Source organism: Phoenix dactylifera, chromosome 10 (assembly GCF_051530095.1).
Source record: "Phoenix dactylifera cultivar Ajwa chromosome 10, Ajwa_hap1_PhDact_Kaust_v1.1, whole genome shotgun sequence".
NCBI classification, from domain to species: Eukaryota; Viridiplantae; Streptophyta; class Magnoliopsida; order Arecales; family Arecaceae; genus Phoenix; species Phoenix dactylifera.
The window spans coordinates 26771952-26791854 of record NC_143199.1 but is presented as its reverse complement, the minus strand read 5'-3'; the positions used below and the strand labels follow the sequence as shown (position 1 = coordinate 26791854).

At 35.3% G+C, this 19903-nt stretch overlaps 1 protein-coding gene across 2 annotated transcripts; it reads right to left on the bottom strand.

The window, feature by feature from the left end:
* Nucleotides 1-7830: 7830 nt before the first annotated feature.
* Nucleotides 7831-9796, bottom strand: LOC103722572 (B3 domain-containing protein Os03g0120900-like). Of its 2 annotated transcripts, XR_016396667.1 has the most exons (2): nt 8268-9796; nt 7831-8055 (listed from the first exon to the last, which is right to left on the bottom strand). XR_016396667.1 is itself a non-coding variant. In XM_089925851.1 (1 exon), exon 1 carries the CDS (start codon nt 9371-9373, stop codon nt 8486-8488), a length of 888 nt encoding a protein of 295 aa, XP_089781977.1. In that variant the 5' UTR covers nt 9374-9796; the 3' UTR covers nt 8152-8485. The 2 variants fall into 2 exon arrangements, 1 of the variants encoding a protein (XP_089781977.1); XM_089925851.1 differs by lacking the exon at nt 7831-8055 and having other exon boundaries at nt 8152-9796.
* Nucleotides 9797-19903: the final 10107 nt, after the last annotated feature.

Below are 19903 nucleotides of genomic sequence, written 5' to 3'. Positions count from 1 at the left end.
TGTGCAGTCATGATTTCAAATCACTCCTCCAGTCCCATTTTGAGCGTAACAAAACATATAAAATGTTTTACACATGTATTTTTCACCCCAGTTCAAAAATTCATAAATTTTACCGAGTAATCCTTTACCAATGAATAAAATATTTTTTAAAATATTCATCTCATTTAGTAAAATTATGTTCTTTCATAGATCAACAATGATTAAATCCTTTACAGAGTAATTCCCTCTAATACAAAAATCCACATGAGGATGTTTTAATGATTTTGGTCCAAGGCTGAAATCTAATCGGATACTAATATATCCATATGCATATTTATTTTGTTTAACAAATATAGATATGGACACGGAGGTTAGTTAAATGCAAAAATATATATCGTTATTTGTTTTAAATGGATACGGATACAAATCATATATAGAAAGTATGGATACAAATACAAATATAAGTTGGATAATTAAATTTCATGATCACAGAGACAAGGATATTATTAAATCAAGTTAATAACATGTTAATATGGTCATTTATTTCTTTAAAAGTTTATGCATACTATATAAAATTAAATATGGTTACAAATAGAATCAGATATTCGGATTTGGATCAGATAGTTGCCTATCTTATTCATATCCATTTTTCTTTGATGGATGGAGGTACTAATATGGATATTAGCTTGATGCTCAAATTGCTATTCATATCCGGATAGATTTAGATACGAAATTGGATTCAGATATGTATTATCCAATCTACTTTCCCGCTTATTTTGGTGCATATTTTGAACTTTATTATATGTTCTGATAGGGTCATGTTTTCCCTTACTAATACGTCTGCAATCTTTCAAAACAAATTCCAACATTAATATCATTTACTATAAGATAGGAATAAGGCCAACGGGACTTCGATCTCTTTCCTTAAATATATATGTTGGTTAGGTTGAGTTTGAAGCTAGAAGGTGGCAATCCAAGGTTGTTCCTCAAAAATATAAAAAAAAGTTTTATATTTTATTTATAATTAGGATATTTTCCTTGTTAGCATGATTTTAAGTATTACATTAACAAAGAAAAATATTATAGGCTGGACATAACTATTACCCTAAAAGAGTGTTTTTGATGATGCAAAATAGTTAAGTCAAAAGTTGACTAATCTATTGATTTGAGTTCAATTGATTAATTTCAGCAAGTAAGAAAAAAGCCTTCAGCCACTCTTAAGTGAAGATCATCCATCTGAAGCTCTACATCAAGAAGCTGAACTCCAAAAGACCATGAAACCAATCCTTAGAAGCTCACATACGAGCATAGAAAATTTCATTATAAGTTACCTTGAGAGTTGACCCTAAGCTTGCAACGAGTCGACTCCGACATACTGTCACTGACTGATACGCTTTTACAATCTGACTCCTGCAGATCACGAGTCGACCCCAGAACAATCTCAAAGGACAGATAGAGAGCTGAGAAAATTATTGCATTAGCAAGTTGACCAATAGACTTCACGAGGCGACTCCAATCAAACTAGAGTTGACTCCAGAACGACTATAGTAGAAAGACAGAGAGAAGTAAAACTTAGTCCGTTGAAGAGTCGACCTTTTAAAGCAACGAGCCAATCCTTGAACTAAGAGAGCAGACTTCATAAGTGACACAAATGAAAGATAGAGCGCAACAAAAATAGAAGCAAGCTTGAGACGACTCCTGAAGATCATTAGTCAACCCTAGAAAATGGCGAGTCGACTCCTCAACGTCTGACAATAGTAATGACTAGTTTTTCAGTGAATCCAAACAGTTATTTTTATTTCACAACGACTCTATTAACTGTTTAACGGCTAGAAAAGTATTTCAAACTTCTCCAAATAGTATAAATGCATGGGAACACCAAAGGAAAAGGAAAGTTCAAGCACTACAAAGAAAAATTCATCAAAGCAAGAAAGAGAAAGCAAAAGAGAGAGCTTCAAAAAAAAAAAAATTATTCAAAAGCATTCATTGCAAGCTGAAAGATCACATATTCTACACCAGAGAGTTGGTGAAGCACCTTCAAGAGCAATCAAGTCAACCAACAGAGTCCAGCTCTATTTATTATTTTGCATTTATTATTTTGGAGCTATATTCATTGTGCTTAAATTCTTTTAAACTTTGCTGTAACAAGTTTCAGGAATTGAAACTTGTAGAAAATGTCCATTCAAACTTGAAATTAGATTGTGTAGGTTTTGGTTGATTAACTGAAAAAATCAATTGGGTTGATTGTGAACTCGGAAAACAATCTGTGTAGGTTTTGGTTGATTTTCTGAAAAAATCAACTGGGTTGTTTGTGATCCCCTGGAAAACAATCAGTTGTAAGTTTTGGTTGATTAATCTGAAAAAATCAACTAGCTTTAGTTGCGAACTCAGAGAACAACTGAGCTGTAATCTGGGTTATAGATTACAGTGAATTTCCAAAAAAGAACTCTTGTAAAGTGGACGTAGGTGCAGGATTGGCACCGAACCACTATCAATCTTTTGTGTTTGCGTTGCTTGATCTGTTTACCTTTATCTTCAGCTCATTTGCTTATTAATCATTTACTGAAATTTATTTTCTTATATCAAGTATTTAATTTCGCTGCATTTAGTAACAGTTTTTGAAAAACCCATCCCCCCCCCCCCCCCTCCTCTCTTGGACTGCATAGCTGGGCAACACTAAAATTTGCGATAAGAAAAAATTAGAATATTTACATATCCTAATAAATCTTATCTTTAGTGAATTTCGATCCAACACCGGTTATGAGCGGCAATTTGTTGATGAATTGGTTTTCCAGCAACAATGAGTTATTTGTGGAGAGCAAAAGATGCTGATACCACGTACCACTTCAGTAAAGATGCCACAAACAAGTGGTGGTGGCGGCTTCAGTCCAAAGTGACAACTATAGACGTCAATGGGGTGCCGGCACCCAGATGCTGAGTTCACATGGATTACAGCGACCCTTGCTTGAGATGCTTGAACGGCAGAGGTTCAGAGATAACAAGAATTGATGCTAATAGGGCCTAAGATTCTACTGTCCTCGCTCCACTCCCATTCACACTCTAGCCCTTGGACCACACCATTTAGTGTGGTAAGGACATACTCCTGCCTTCTTCCTGCTCCCATCCTCATGCACGCAAGCCAAGACCTACAAGCAAGAGCAAGGCATGCTGTTGGTTTCATGGGTCTACAAGGGTCCCTATTGCCAAGGATGGTCCACCCTCAAAACTTTTCCATGTCCTAAAACCCAAAAGATCAGCTCGACTTATTTGTCCCTCCTTTTGAGTTGAGTACTCAATGCCTAACCGAGTTATGATCTGAAGGATCGATCCATGTTCGTTGCTTGCGGCGGAAGGATTGGAGTTTATCTGTATGATTCCATCATCTAATCCTTCAACCTTCGATCTTCTTGCACTACACCACCATTCCCTATATATACACCTACTTTCTTGGAATGAACATGACAAATGGCACTCCAATTTTTCAGCTAGTGGATCTGTTTAGAAGCCAACAACTATATTACTTCCTAAAGAAATCTTGATGGTTGTACTAGAATTACTACATACTTTTTTTTAATAAAAAAATTGAGAAGACAGTACATAGATATTCAATTTTTTGTATAAATCATCATAGCATTTTATGTGAATCAGTTTCTGCACCCATAATTATTTGTGCTACTTTATAATTTTCCTTCGTTTACAAATTGCTACTCTTTCCAAGTATAATATTATCAGCATACTTGTTGCCAAGCAATCTATCATTATAGCTATCAAAAGAAGTGAATTTTTAAAGAAGGGCCGAACTGAAGGTTATCAAGAGGTTAAAGGTCTCTCTCGGTTAAAAAGAACAAGGATCAAAATATTGAAGGAGTAATTAGTGAACAATATGTTACTTAATGAACATAAGGTTTTGTACAGAGACTTGAGAGTCTAAGTAGCACAGGTATGTAACTCATGCAGCAGTAAAGCATCAAAGTATCCTTCGAGAGGCAAACAATCCGAGGGTAGTTGGTGTTTCTCAGTGTGGGTGAAAGTTTTATGGATACATTGCTGTAAAGCTATTAACACTCACATGGTAACGCCCACTCGTTAATTTAATGCTGATCTCTTACACTACAAATATAGTATGACCGTGTAGCATATAAATCACATCTAGACATCACTAACTTGTGTAATTAATATGATCAGTTTATCATTAGTTCAAAAGGCTTACTGAAGTTATTCAACTAGAATGAGTTTTTTCAACAAAACCAAATACAGACACACAAATATAATCATTTTTTGGTTATACAAAAAATAGTTCCTTATTAATGCTTCATGGAGAGCAGTGATCAATTCTTTTGGCAGTAAAACATTGATTAGGCTTGGCCTTTAAGAGTGCAAGAGGGTTTCCATAATATGTTATTCCAGTATTTCCTTTGCTCCAAAAAAAAAAGAATGTTATTCTAATATTTTCTTATCACCCCACAAGTGATTTATAGCTATATGAAATGACAACATGCTGTCATCATATTGATAACAATCCTTAAATCCACAAGGGAATATAAGATTTTAGTAGAGATTGAGATTTTTTGCTTCAAAAATATAAGTTCCTTGGGATGAAGAATTAAAACAAGCTTGTTCACAAATCAAGTATCTTTATTGGAAAAAACATGAACAACATCATGACAGCTAATTACATAATTCCAAGAAAAAAAGAAGAAAAAAAAGAGAAAGAAAGAAACTCTGTACTTTACATAAAACCAGATTCTTTTCCTCTAGAAGTTCAAAGGTTAAAAGAAAAAGGAGGTACTTCCATAGAATTGGAGTTTCACCACCTTCTTTATATGGTGTGCTTAAAAGAAGTCTTGAAACTATGGCATCTCTTATTATAGCAGACATTGGATATTTAGAATTTTATATGTATTACCTGCAAGTTGAGAAAATAAGTAGAGCTGATTGCAAAGTAGGATCTTATGCTTCAACATGTGATTCAGGGAACAGGAGGCTATGTCTCCTATATTAATTATTCAAATTTAGCTAGAATCCATGGAAGGATAGAAACACTACTTGCTCCAAAGGATACGTCAGCTACTATGCTTGCAAATAAGATTCTCAGAATTCTAAATAGTAGGTATTCAGCTTTACTAGAGAAAGGAGAAAGACTTCCATTAAGAACAAACATAACTGCAAATATTTGGCATAACCTTGTACTAAAATTAAGGACCATAAGTAAAAAGAACTGATAATTTTGTACTTCATAGGTATATCATCAAAAACTCATCCAGAGATTGAACCTAGCTCATGATGCAAATTCCACAGCAATGAACCAATTATTGTGAAATCTTTTCTTCTAAGGAGATTCTCAACTATGCTAATAAATTTAGAAACCGATGTGCCGAAATCAAATCAAACTCTAAGGTGCCTGTTCATTACCTTTACCATGAATGCCGACATCCTCTATGAAAACAATGATCTACAGACTAGAGAAGCTTATTTAGATTTTGTTTTGAAAATACTGAATGGTCAATTGGTTATGAACTAATTTGCAATGTAAGATTGATGCTTATTGGTTCTCTAATCTCCATAAAGTTTGGTCAAAACTCATCATTGTGATATCATATTGGATCATTGACCTCCTTTCATTGATTTTAGAATTGATATTTTCCATAAAGGAAATAATTGCAGAAAAAATTCCCGTCAACAAAGATTGATAATGCTCATTTATAAGGTCTTGTCCGGTGCTTTTAGGTGCTCTTCTATCTTTTGTGTTTGATGTATCTTTGCTTTTACATGTTCTTAGAAATTGCAATATGGCATATCTATATCGTCATAAAATTAACTTAATAAATGGCATGAGAAATCTTCCACAACATTTCACACCACAATAAGGATTACCCTGTGCTTTTAGGTGCTCTTCTATCTTTTTCTTTTTTGATGTATCTCATTACTTTTACATGTTCTCAAAAAATTACCAGTGCAACATATCTATATGATCATAAATTAACTAAATAACTGGTATGATAATTCTTTCACAACACTTCACACCACAATATCGATCCAATGCTTTTATTATTATCTACAAGAACCAATCTCTGGCCCTATCATGCAATTTAACAAGCTAAAAAGTGGATAAATATGTCATTATGACATATGAAGTTTTTCCCTCACATTGGGGCATCTAAATCCATATTAGCCATTTGGCTCAACTTAAAATTGGCAGTATGAAATAAAAACTTTAATGTCTATTTTCTTTCTTTTTCTATTCAAATAGAATTAGTATATAGATGGATGTTGCAAGAGCAACCTTGATAACTATGGGTGATCTTATAATGGCATTTTGATCAAGGTACAATAATGATATTTCTGATTAGCGTACGTTAATAGTTTAAACAACATACTAATCGATTTTTCACTAAAACTTTATGTGTGGGTATGTATAGTTATCTTGTTATATTGGTAACTAAAAATTATTATGTTTGTGACAATTTGTAAACATATATTCTACTATTTAATACTCATATATTGTATGCTTGACCATAATTAATTGATTCATGAGCACAGATGTAAATTCATATATAATTAATAAATTCATATGTATAATCAGTCACCTGTGGGATCCTGGGCTGGAGTAGTAATACATGGTGCACTCAGAAAAATTATTGGGCATGGAGCTTGACAAAGAGTGGTGGGTTGGACTCGAGGGGGAGTTGAAATTGGCTCACACTTGAAGAGGGAGAAAGTTGGGGATTGCGTGTGAAATTTAGTCGCATATAAAAAGAATTCGTGAGAAGTAGAAGGATTGCTACAAAGGATCGGGCCTAAAAGTTAAATCGGGTTCCACTTGTATATCAGAGCTTTCTCCTGGTTGGACTCAAACTCTTTATTTGTTCTCAGCATATATTACTCAATCTAACAAAAGGAAAAACACAAGTCTAAAGCATGCTCCAAGAACTTCAGGATTTGATAGAAAAAGGTGCATCACACAGCCAGCAAACCAATATGGTCTTCACTCTTAATTCTTTTTTTAAAAAAAATTTGAACTCTGTACACAACGAGTCCAAAGTTTAGGAAAAATAACATTTGTTTTCATGCTCCTATTTTCTGTAACAATTCTGGATTTTAGATGATTGATCACTGTTTGGAGCTCCATGCTACCTTATAATGTTCAGATAAGGCTTCTATTCATACTTCAAACTTCAAAAAACTAACAGTTAACGTGTTTGCTATTGCAGACATAACGGCTTATGAAGAATGAAGTAAGACGTTCCCCACCCCTTTTTCTTTCTTGAGGGGGAAAATGAGTTTACTTCATCTTATAGGCTACATTGTGTCGTCTGTAAGACCAAGGCATAACTCACACTATGCAGAAGATGAGGCCAATAAAAGTAGAATAGAAATGAAAATCCTCGCTATAAGGTGTCTTTTAAACAAAAATGTCTAGTTAATATTTACTTAAATGGTTTCTATTACTCTCATTATTCTTTATATAGTTTCCCATCTATTTCTCATCTTCTTTTTTTTGTTAGGTAAGAAATTAAGACCAAGATATTGTATATCGTACGTATACCCTTCTAGCGCATTATGGACAACACTTAAAGTCAGTAGCAAGTCCACCCACCAGCTTACCTCACAATCGTTACACTTAACTAGCATCTAAAGGTGCAGCCTTATAGTCATCTTTTTTTTACCAACTCCTAGAAAACCCTTTAAAATGGTATCATATCTCATAGAGCCCAATTATTTTTTCATAGCACAATATATAAGTAGGGATGCTTCTTCTTTGTTCATATATATATATATATATATATATATATATATATATATATATATATATATATATATATATATATATATATATATATAACTCTCCAGCTTTGCATCATGGCCTTTTCAAGCAATGTGAGGTTTCTTAAATGAAAGTGATTCTTAGCTCAATTAACAATGTAGTAAATCAAGAGCCAACAAAGGAGGCAAAGATCAAACATATATAAGAGATAATAAATTAGGGTTAAATCCCACCTTTAATACTCCATCAATCACCTCTCCGATCCGAAGCTTGCTGTCTTGTTACCAGTGGAGGGATGAAGCTACAATTTCCTGGCAAGGATAATAGGAAAATGGAATCCCAGACCAAATAAGTAAAGTTGGTATACTAAAAATATCAATAGCTTGAAGCATATGAAAAGGTAGATCAGAAGAACAAGGCTACTATGCATCATAAGTCGGGCATCTGGGGGAATATACATACAATTTTAATAATGGTTCAATACGAAAGGAACAAAAGTATAGAAATATTATAGTTCACATACATCCCTCTTCACTTCCTTTCGCTCTCACCCAAACGCACTCGAAATGCTCAAATTTTCTTTATGCTCCAAAAGATGACGATGAAACAGAAAAAGGGAATGACAGAATCCTGAAACCTTTCATTCAAGTAAGCACAAGATGGAGTAAATAATAAGAGTAAGTATATCAAACTTCTTTCTTCTCCTCCTTTCTTCCTGAATTATTAGTGGAGATCTATGGATCACTGCAGCTTGTTTCCTGTAGACACTACAGTAGACTCGAGAGACCCGCCAGCCCCAATTCTCCACTGGAGAGGAGATTGAGGAGGCTTAGGCCGGGTCAGAGGCAGCCCCCCGTTCGGCTCGGAGCACTCCAGGTTCACACCAAAGATCCGGACTCGCTTGGTCTCCACTGCGCCATGGACCACCGGCACCGAGTCCAAGACCATCGGCACCCGTACGTGCGGCGGGGGGCAAACTGACCGAAAATGCACGTATGACCCGCCATCACCACCAATTCCGGGGCTTGGCGCATGGCGCATGGCGGGCACCGGAGGGGCGAAGAGCCCGGCGAACGGTGCGACGGCAGTGAAGGGTAACTGCATCGCCGCCGGGCTGGGGAGTGGCAGGAGGTGGTGGTGGGAGCTGGGGCGGCGCCGCCAGTCGATGAAGAGGCGGCCACGGCTGGCCTCGCCGACACCGCGGCTGAAGGAGACGGTGTCGCCTGCGTCGAGCCGCTTGTCCTTGACGAAGCGGCTCCATCCCTTGGTCATGACATAGCTCTGGCTGCTGTTCCAGTAGGAGTAACGGAACGGCCATGGCTTCCCGCTGCGGTCCTCAAAGCACAGTGATAGCCCCTTGTCGGCCACCGACGGGTCTAGAGGGAAGTACTTCTCCGCGTACTGCTTTGGGATCACGAGCCGGTTCAGCTTCCCGACATCGCTCGGCGTCACCACCTTGTCAAACATATGCTCCGTCTCGATCGAACGGGCAGTGGCCTCGGCATGAGGGAACCAAGTAAGGGAGGAGGAGGAGGAGGAGGGAGTGAAGGAAGGGCTCTTGGATGCCCCCTCTTGGTCTTCTCCCCTACAGTAGCGATACCTATCTCCTCTTCCGTGGGCTAAATCCATGTCACTCGAGAACTGTTTGAGTTCTTAGAGGAAACTTTTAGGAAAGACTGTAGTACTCCTCTTCTTTGATGTGGCTTCTCTCTGTCTCTTTTTATTTGTTTCCTCCGGAGATCTCTGGGTCCCAAGAGAGATCAAAGGGCCGGGGAGGAAGGAGAAGGCTCAGAGATTGGGCTGGACACTATTGAAACATTGAGATAGAAAGAGGAAAGATATGAGTACTATGTTTTGTATTTTTGTTCTGCCAATATGACTGCCCTAGAAGGTTCCTTGAATCCTTCAGGGAAGGGAGGGATTATTTGGCTTCTGGTTAATCAAACGGGAAGATGCTGGAGAGAAGGATGGAGGTATCAGTCAGAGAGAGAGAGAGAGAGAGAGAGAGAGAGAGGAAATGTAAGCTCAGAAGGCTTGTAAGAAGGTTGGTCCACGAATTATCTGGTATTGGTAGGGCTCATGCGAGCCTTTCCTTTTCATCAATGTTTTATGTATGAGTTGATAAGTCCACAAAGTCCAGTTGTTGTGATGGGCAATATGAGGTTACCATTGATATGCCAGTGTGGGACAAGAAAATTTGTTTATAATTTTTTCAGAATAAACTATGAGATGTTTCTCAAAACAATGATAAACCATAAGATAGGATAATATCGTATAATTTATGAGATGTCTAAAATACACAATTGAAGATTCATATACCAGTGAAATAGAGAGAAACAAGAAGTTTAGGTCTCGTTTCGCATCACTTTTATTTTTTTAATTTCAAAAATCTAAAAAAAAATTTAGTTTTAAAATTTTAAAATATAAATGTACAGTGCAGTAAACATTTCTAAAAATATAAACATAGCGATGATGTTAGAGACGATGGTAGTAGTGATGGGGACAATAAAAGCATTGATAATGAGGTGATGTTGATAGAGACGACGGTCTGGTGAAGGCCATTTTTGGTGACGATAATGGCAGGAATACTGATTTTGTGGTTGAAACGGCAACAGTGATGGTGGTGGTATGATGAAGGCAGTGACAATTGTAGAGATGACGACACTACTACGGTGTTGGAGGTATCGTTGATGTTAATAATAAAATATATATTTATTATTTTTGAAAATATTGAAAGTAAGAATTTTTTACTTTTATTTATTAAAAATATTAAATATAATTTTATAAATAAAAAGTAAAAAATAATTCCATCAAACACATTTTTTTATCTTGGTTTCTATATATTATTTTTAAAATAAAAATAAGAAATAAAAATAACACCAAAGATATTATAATATATATGAAAATTTCTATGCTAGTATAGGATCTGTTATTTGCTTTTTCTATTGTTGGAGTAACCTTGTTTGCTTTTATATGGGGGGAGGGAAAGAGGGATACAGAATGACAGACGTTTTCAGACACAGAAGGGCAAATGAGTTTTATTTTTTGATGGAAGGGCAAATGAGCATTGTTTGTTTAATTTGCTGATCAGTCTGGTAGGGTTTAAAAGAAGGCAAATGGGTATTGTTTGTTTGATTTGCTTTTGGAGGTGTTTCTGACTTTTGGAAGGCATGGGTTTTGTACTATAAGGATAGCAGCCTGATCCCTTTCTGAAACGACATGATAGAGAGATTCCAGTGGGAAGGGCAACATGCGCTTTGTGTAGTAGCGTTGTCACGCAGACAAGTGACTTGACATTCCCACCTGTAATTCAATAAGAAAGTAGAAGGGGAACAAAAAAGAAAGGAAATAACCATCCATCCATGTACCATGCCTACTATTTGGAAGACCAACGATTCTCCTACCTCACTGTGATACATTATGCATCATACTAAAATACCTCATCATATTTTAAAAATAAATAAAAATCATATCTATCTCCAAAATAAATGAGGTGGTAGCTATCTGCAATACTGTCATATTTTATGATACAAAAATTGCTCTGCAGAAGATTCGAACTCTTCCATACAACGTAATTATATTTTTATACCACAGAGAATTTAACTCTTTTATAAAAGCTAATTATTATACTAGTCATTTTTAGAAAAAAAAAAGTTGAAATGCTAAGGTATGTAAAGCAAAACGAAACTAAGCAAAATACCTACCACTACATTATGTAATTCTTCTTATCCTTTAAACCCTATTCTTTTATCCTTTGATATCCCAATAGTTTTTCTTCCATCACTGCTTTTAACATATAACATATTCTTTAAAATAACAGGATATATGACATATTTTAAGTAATATTTATTTCAAAAAAAATAAAATTAATTTTATTTTGCAAAATGTGTAGAAGAAATATTGCTCTCGAGCCAAACTTAGAAAGAATGAGCCTAACCTTTACATTCTTAACAAATGGAAGTGGAAAACCAATTGCATGATCAGATGAAAATAATTAATAGCAAATAATTTTTCAATTTAAACCTCATGATCTTTCAGTCCTCAACATGAGTTGTCCTTGGTGGACTCCTGAAAATAGATACGCAGATTTTTTTTTTTTTTGTTCAGAGAATAACCTTAATTACTCTTCCAACTGGCAAAGGTTTATTGCATACTTCCATGCAGTTGGCCCATCTATACCAGCTGCCACATATTATTTTTACGGGACTGATAAAGACCTAACACTAACCAAATTTCAAAAGATCCATCGCATGATCCGTTCTGAATTGCAAAGGATTAACTCTCTTGAAACTAAACTCTGAACCACTTGAAGACGCCAACCATTGGTGGTCCCAACTTCAAGTGGAATTTCTTAAGATTACTATTCTATGGATCAGCTTGCAGTACTCCCTACAAGCATCAACCATAGCAGGGTCGGTACCTCCAATATTAATTTTTGGCATTACTGCACCTTTATCATATCCTAATGCATTAAATTAGGTCTCCTAGTTGAGATCATGTATGGCATTCCTTTTTTTGCAAAAACATCCTATCATGGTTAACACATGCAAGATTTTGCAAAAATAACACACCGTTATAGTACTTGATAATCTCAAATCCAGCGAGGGAAAAAAAAATCTTATCCACGAAGTAAAATTATTTTAATAGAGGGTTTGGTATAGAACTATCAGATGTACGAGCTGTTTATGTGTAACTCTTTTCTTGTTCAAAATTTAGCTCGACTTTGACTCGCTCGGTTACTAAACAAACTGAGGTAGAGCTGGTTAGACCTGGCTCATTTAAGCTTAACTTGATTAAGCTGGATGTAGAAATTAAAAAAAACAAATTATACATTATATAGTATTTTAATTATTTAAATAAAAATAATTTATATTATAATTTTTAAATATTAATATAAATTATATGTAAAAGAATACATTTCAATTGAACATAAAGATATAATGTCAAAAATTAGCTGAAGTATGTATAATAGATCTTTTGCTTTCTATTGATGGAAATGTACTTGGTAAAGAAAACCATCAGAATTCGTGAAGAACATAAATCCACGTATCAGAAAAAGAACAGCTCAGGGAGAGTACCAAACAGGCGACACAAGGAAAGGAAAGAAGAGAAGAAGAAGAGCAAGTTGGGAACAAAAAAACAAAAAAGAGGGGAAGGTACATTAGCAATAGTTGGATAGGGATGGGGAGCAGATACACATTCTCACGTTTTTGACATTCTGGCTGCTTACAAGTAGCTCCAGTTCGGCTTGAAATTAAATAAGTTGGCTCGATTACACAATACTTAGATGCATATACAACTTGCTGATTATTTATAACATAACCTTTTAAAAAGTAGGCCAGAGTCCCAACATATGTTCCCATGCATGGTAGCAGCCAGCTGCTTCTATTATTTCAAAATAAAACACTTCCATGTCATGCACCCAGCCAGCTAGCTCCAGTACACGAGGCACACATACAAGAAGGGGTTATAACATGATGCTTTAACCCTAATCACACCCTCGGCCCACATTTATGCTTCAGAAAAAAAAAAAAATCCACATCATAGTTATAGCTTTGCAGAAAACTACAGTATCCTCCCAGATCCAGGGATTCAATATCCAAGGCACGTTCCCTACATACTTATGATGCATCACTGCTTACTTATTCCGCACGAACAGAAGACCACACCCTTAGACTTGAATTTGTTCTTTACTTTGTTTATATATTTACTTATTATTAAGTGAAGATGGTCCCTAGCAAGCTATGTCTTTTCCATCAATGATTCATTAAGATATAAATATCCACCATATTAATTTCTAAGATCGCAAGAGGAATGCTTGAGGCGCCTAGATAGAGACCAAAAGGAAACTTTAATGTACTAATTGATTAAAAAATCCAACTAGACTCTAATGTTACATACACTGAAATAAAACTATGAGTGTGTCGTGGCCGAGTAGGTGCCTCATAAATTTCCTATTTTAACGGGAAAAAAAAGATGTCATCTGCCTGAAGGAGGGTGACGTTAGTTTATGGGTCTTATCAATGCGTGGGAGGACTCATTAGTTTAAGGGATATTTTATGTATTTTTTTTACTTTGAAATTAGGAGCGGACTAATGACCATCTAATCCCACTAGCAGCACATGCCCCCAAAACCGGCTACCGCATCAAAGTTTATAGACCCCTCCACCTCCTCCTCCTCCTATCGTAATGTATCTTGACATAAATGACCAGAAAAGATAAATCAACAATAAGAACTATCAAAGTTCAGTTTCAAGCATTGCTTTCTGAAGCTTAATTATCTCTTTTTTGATCATTTCAATTGTGTTTACGATTCATTTCATGAACTTATTAGTTTAAGAAATCATAGGATTATATAATTCAATTAATCATTAGTTAACATGGAATCAAAACTCAGGTTTACTGAATATCAAGGATTCAACCTCCATCTATGTTAATTATTTATTTTATCAATACAATTGCTATCTTGATTCATTCCCATCATCATGATTTGTTACTATTTCAGTCATTGTGGTCTCGACTGATATGGTTTGGACTGCAAGTGAGGTGAGGGTTAAGCCTAATATATGTTGTTATTCCTTTCTCTATTATCAGTTTAAGTTTCTAAAATCAATTGATTAGGTGACATCCTTGTTTTGAGTTATAATTGGATTATTAGTATATTAAATTAAATTATAAGCCCTTTTAAAATTTACTTCTTGAGATTAAAATGTTATTGATGTATAATAGCTTCTTCTTCCTTTCTAAATGAGGCATAACATCTCCATCTGTTTCTCTAGAACAGATTCAGTTTGATTAGCTATGTGATGACTTGGTCCACCGGATCCGCCCATCACTGAGATAGTCCGAGCCTGCAGAAAAAATGTCAATTGGGTGTATGCCTTCTACATACCCAGTAGGAGGAAGACTCCAAATGAGAGCTCTTTTTCATTCGGGAGTCGAACTCTACAAGCAATTGGAGGCTTTCCTTTTCCTTTAAAATGCCCTCTACTCCAGAAATCCTCCACCCCTTCGAAGCATCATTGATCACCGATCACCGCCACCTCTTTCTTCCCCTTCTTCCTCTTGAAGGCCGCCGTCAGGTTCATTGTGCCGACCACGAAAACTCACCAGAGTCAGCTTCGATCTTCCTTCTCTTCACCTTCTCATGCAATAAAGATCTTTTACTGATCTCGATTTCACCAAAAATCAACCAAAAGAAAAAGCCTGATTCACATCTCCTGCTTTTGGCCAACTTTTATTCTTTTTTCCGGCCATTTTCACCACCAGCATTTGTCGTTGAGGCTCTCAGCTTCTCTCTTGCATCGGAGCCCCAACCATTAGTGAGTGGGTTGGAACCCGAAATGACCAAACCAAAGAACGCCCCTGTTCGGCCTTTTTTCTACCGGTCGCCGACGATTGTTGCCCTCTCAACCACTATCAGACCTCCAGTTGTGCTGTTGTCATCCCCTTCTATTGTTGACACTCCGGCGTTGACCACCACGACCATAGCCGTGGTCCACCCCCCCTTCCTCTATTTTAGCAAACAATAAAAAGAAGGGAAAAAAGAAGAGGAGAGAGAAAGAGGAAGGTCCATTTCTATCTTATTTTTCTCTCTCTACTCTCTCTTTCTCTCTCTCTATTTGATTCATGGATCCCACTATAGGGTTCTGTCTTCCTTTTTCGATGGATTCAAGTTGAAGCTAGTGAGGAGGCCTCAAACCTCTTGGGTATTGGGCAACATGTCGACCTATTACCCCAGTCTTTCCTAGGTACCTCTAGAATCTGGTTGCCATTGACCCCTATTGAGTCACCTAAGCTATGGCTGATATTTATCAATTGAGTTCATGATGTTCAGACTGACCTAGATAGTTGGGCACCATCGCCTGATCGACCCTATCCTTTCTTCACCCTGGTCTAGGTATGAAGCTACACACTCGACAATATCCCAAATTAGATTATTTTACCAAATTTTAATCTGTTCTCAGTTCTTTTTGGTTTCAAAGTTGTGGACGATGGATTTTAATGGCTTCGATTAGGTTCGGGTGATTTGCATAGTTGAACTTTGAAGATTCAAAGCAAAAGAGATAAGTAATCCCGATACTCCTTATTAATTTTTGAACTATCGATTGTTTTATCATAAAAAGGATAATTCTATGTTTTTTTAAATAAGGATACAACACGTGATATTATAAGAACATGTATTATCGTAAAAATTATGGTTTCATGAATATTTTAATATTAATAGCTTGTTTATAAACTACTTTTATGAAATTTATATTTTATTATGAATAGAATGATTGCACGACCATTTCCTTATTAATAATTTATTTATTGATAATGAACTTTATAAACATGTTTAATGTCTTTCAACTTATTTATTTACTTATGATTAAGACCATATATTTTAACAAAATATGACCTAAAAAATATGATTTAAGAAATATAATTAAAAGCTCTCAAATCGCTATGACAACCTCACTGAAGTAGGGAGCTAACATCTAACGAAAATGGATCTCTAATGATGGCTATAAATTTGGTAACGAATATGAATCATGATACTTTGTGATTACGATAACGATCATATTACGGTATAAAGTGACCATAACACTGAATATCCATGAGCAATATTTTGCACTATGAATTAGTTAAATGGCTTATGATTTATGACTTTGTTTATGCTATACATTTGGAACTATGTTTATGAAATCTTCATGATTTATGCATATATGATTGATTTCTATGACTTGTTATATCATGATGCATTATGAAATATTTATTTTTTAATGATAGTTATTCTCTCTAAATAATGCATTAATTTATATAAAACTTATATTTGATCTAGTAAGGTAATTTACGATTTACTTAATAAGCACTATAGTTTATATCTCTTTTTATTTTCTTTTTCTAAAGGAATAAGATCACTAAGAATGAAGAATGGTTTAGGCTTGGAATTCGCGCTAACAAGCTTGGAGATTTTATAGTGGAAATGTTAGTTCTTAAATTAATTATAAATTTCTAGTTAGTGACTTTATGAATTTTGAGATTATGGATTTTGGTATTTAAATTTGGATTTAGTTGCTCTGAACTAGCAATTATTTATTTATTTAATGGATTATGGATTTAGATCTTTTATTTTTATTTGAGATTATGATTGTTGGCTTTGTGTTGTCGTAGGCTATGCCCCTCGGTGGCATGTCATGTTATGTTCCGGATTATGAGCATGACAGGCTGCCCAAGGATGAAAAGAGCCTGCACTTGGCTGGCATGCATTCACTTGCAGCAGTTTTACGTTGCTCGCTATGGCAAGAACGAAGTAGTAGTCTATTTGAAATGCGATCAATGGATGAGTTGGTGAATAAAAAGTGATATTCTAACTGACCTAGTCAATTAATGCTCTTGCAGATCAATGTTGAACGTTAAACCGCTGTTCCACAAGTTGGCATTTTCTCGAGATCCTACTTCCTGCTGCTTGTTTTGATGTTTGTTTACTTATCGGGTAATGTGGGTACCATTTCTTTTTTCCTGGTTGTTGGAATTCTTCATTACTTGTATTTTCCTTTGTACTCTCTCATCTCATTAATGAAAGTAATTTATTAGCCTAATAATTCCCCCCCCCCCCCCCCCCCCCAAAAAAAAAAAAAAAAAAAAAAAAAAAGTTATTGACGTACTTATTCTTGAAATTCTGACTTGTGAAATCTTGGTTATTCAAAATGCTAAGGCATGTTCATTTTACAATTCAAGTAATAACCAAGATGTATGATCAATGACATGCAGCAACTCATAATATAGATTCATTATATCACAATTTAAGAAACCAACTTCGAAAGCATGCCATTTGAATTAGTTGGTGAAAACTAAGGAGAACATACCAGTACGTATTATCTTGAGCCAAAGTTTTATGTAGATAATGTTCACATTTGTATGCAATGTGATCATCTTAAAACTCCAGGAAAAACATATAATCTCGTGAAGAATTTTAGAAGGTTGAGAAGTAGCTTTAATAAAGAAATTTTAGTTTTGATACAGGAAGGGTTTTTTTTTGTTGTTGTTTAAAATGGACAAATAAGAAGGCCTAAGAGCTTTTTAAATGAGGTTTTTCTTTTCTTTTCTTTTCATTTTTTTGTGCCTAATTTATGCATGTTGAAATCATGTTGCAATTTTTTATATGCTTAAGAAGGATCAATATTTGTACTTCTTATGAAAGAAAATTTTTATGGTCAAGTAATATTTAAAAATTGGCAATCTTAAATTTAAATACACTCAATTGATAACTGTAGTTCAGAACTAATAGAAAAGTTGACTTAGTTAGATTTGCAAATAACAAGTTTTCAGCGCTTCATATAATTTTAATGTTGTGACAATTTTCTCTCAGAACTCAATTTCAACCATATGAGGCTCCTGCAATGAAAAAGAGATTTCGAATTAGATCCTTAAGTACGTGGTCCCGGTAACAAAAGAAGAAGTTTTAATTTAAATGAATAAGTGGCCCCTGTATAGGCAGGAGAGTTATGACCAAGACATCACGTACGTTAAGCAATATGGAGAATAGTTTCATTAATTCATATGCACCTCTTTTCTAGGGACTCCCACAAGCATGTTTGCCTACCGCAACTCCAAGAACTTCTTATAAAGAATTTTTCTGAGTCTTGTCTTTCTTTAGCTATTATCATTCTATGGTTTAGCTTTAGTGCTACTATTAATTTGTTCTTGTGAAACTATTATTAGTTATATGCATCCATTTGATCTAGGTGAGAAAGTGCATATAAACTTGTTACTGTTGGTAGAAAGAGATTTGGCTGAAAATGATTTGAAAGTTTCAGTTCACATGAACTTATTAGTGTTAGCAAATGGAGCTAGCATTACTGGTAACAATCATTAATAGTGAAGAAAAGTCCTGATAGATTTTAAGTTAGACGTACAAGAAGGAATGAAAATTTAAACCACAACCACTATCAATTAAAGTTCTTTGGAGGGAACTTCCCAATGCATTCAAAAATCATGCATAGTCTAGGCTTCGAATGTGCCTAAGCAATGACCAAAATTTTTAATTAAGAGGATAGCGCAGTTCTTGTTATGCATTCTAGACAAGTGTTTGATTAATTTTAGTAAATTTTCTCAACTTTGGAGTCAGAAGCTTTCTTCGTTATTGTATCTGTTGGCAATAGATTGCGCACTCTGGATTCCTTTAGGTATCACAATAGGTATATTTTAGTTAAATTTAAGAACACATACAATAAGAGTTTCTCTAATTTAGAGGCTTCGATTGCTTAGAAGTCGGGTTTCCTTTATGTGTGCACTATGTGGTGCTGGTAATTAATTAAGACATGCACCAATCCTAATTTATCAAAAAAATTTGTTACAGGGGGGAGAGGTCTTCATAATTGTTGTTTCCTAGCATGCTAGCTAATTGCCAACATAAAATCTTGAACACAAGATGAATTTCAACAAAAAGCCTTTCCGAGAATGTTGACCTAAATATTACATCAATATACAATGACAGTCTTGAGAGGTTTAGTACTTTAAGAAGCTATATCAGCCGAAAAGGGAAAAAGATTCATAACACTTGCTCTATATCTGCCGGTGTCCTATATAACAAGCAAATTTTATGCACTTAGGGAGGTAAATGAATCAACTGACTTAGAGGCCACTTGTTTAAAAGAAGAAAAATGTACCTACCAAACTTAACTAAAATACTGAAGGAGGAAAACTTTTTCTTTGTCAACTATAGCAACAAAAATCAAGTCGCCACGATCGAGGATGTATCTTATGTTCAATAGCTAATCAAATGCAAAATGTTCATAGTTAACTATAAAAGAATTTTGTTATACAATTTGTAAGTATTGTAGATGTATCATTATATATGTTTGAGTTAAAGATGCACGGTACTCTTTTATGGACAACAGTGCTACGGATTGGATGGCAATGTCTATGGCTAATTATATGACATCTGCTTTATGTACTGCCGTGTCGGATATTTCTTCTGATTTGTTGCAAATTTTATTTTCTGATTCAAGCGGATGCATTTTCACTAGATTGGTTTAATAAGAATCTGAGTCACTGCCCCAAACATATTCGTTCCTTGGATGATGTGTGGCATCAAGACAGGAAATCCTTTTGGATGGTCCCATGGAGGGGGTATCACCTTCAAGAAAGTGGCATGAGTTGGCCTAGTCCTGC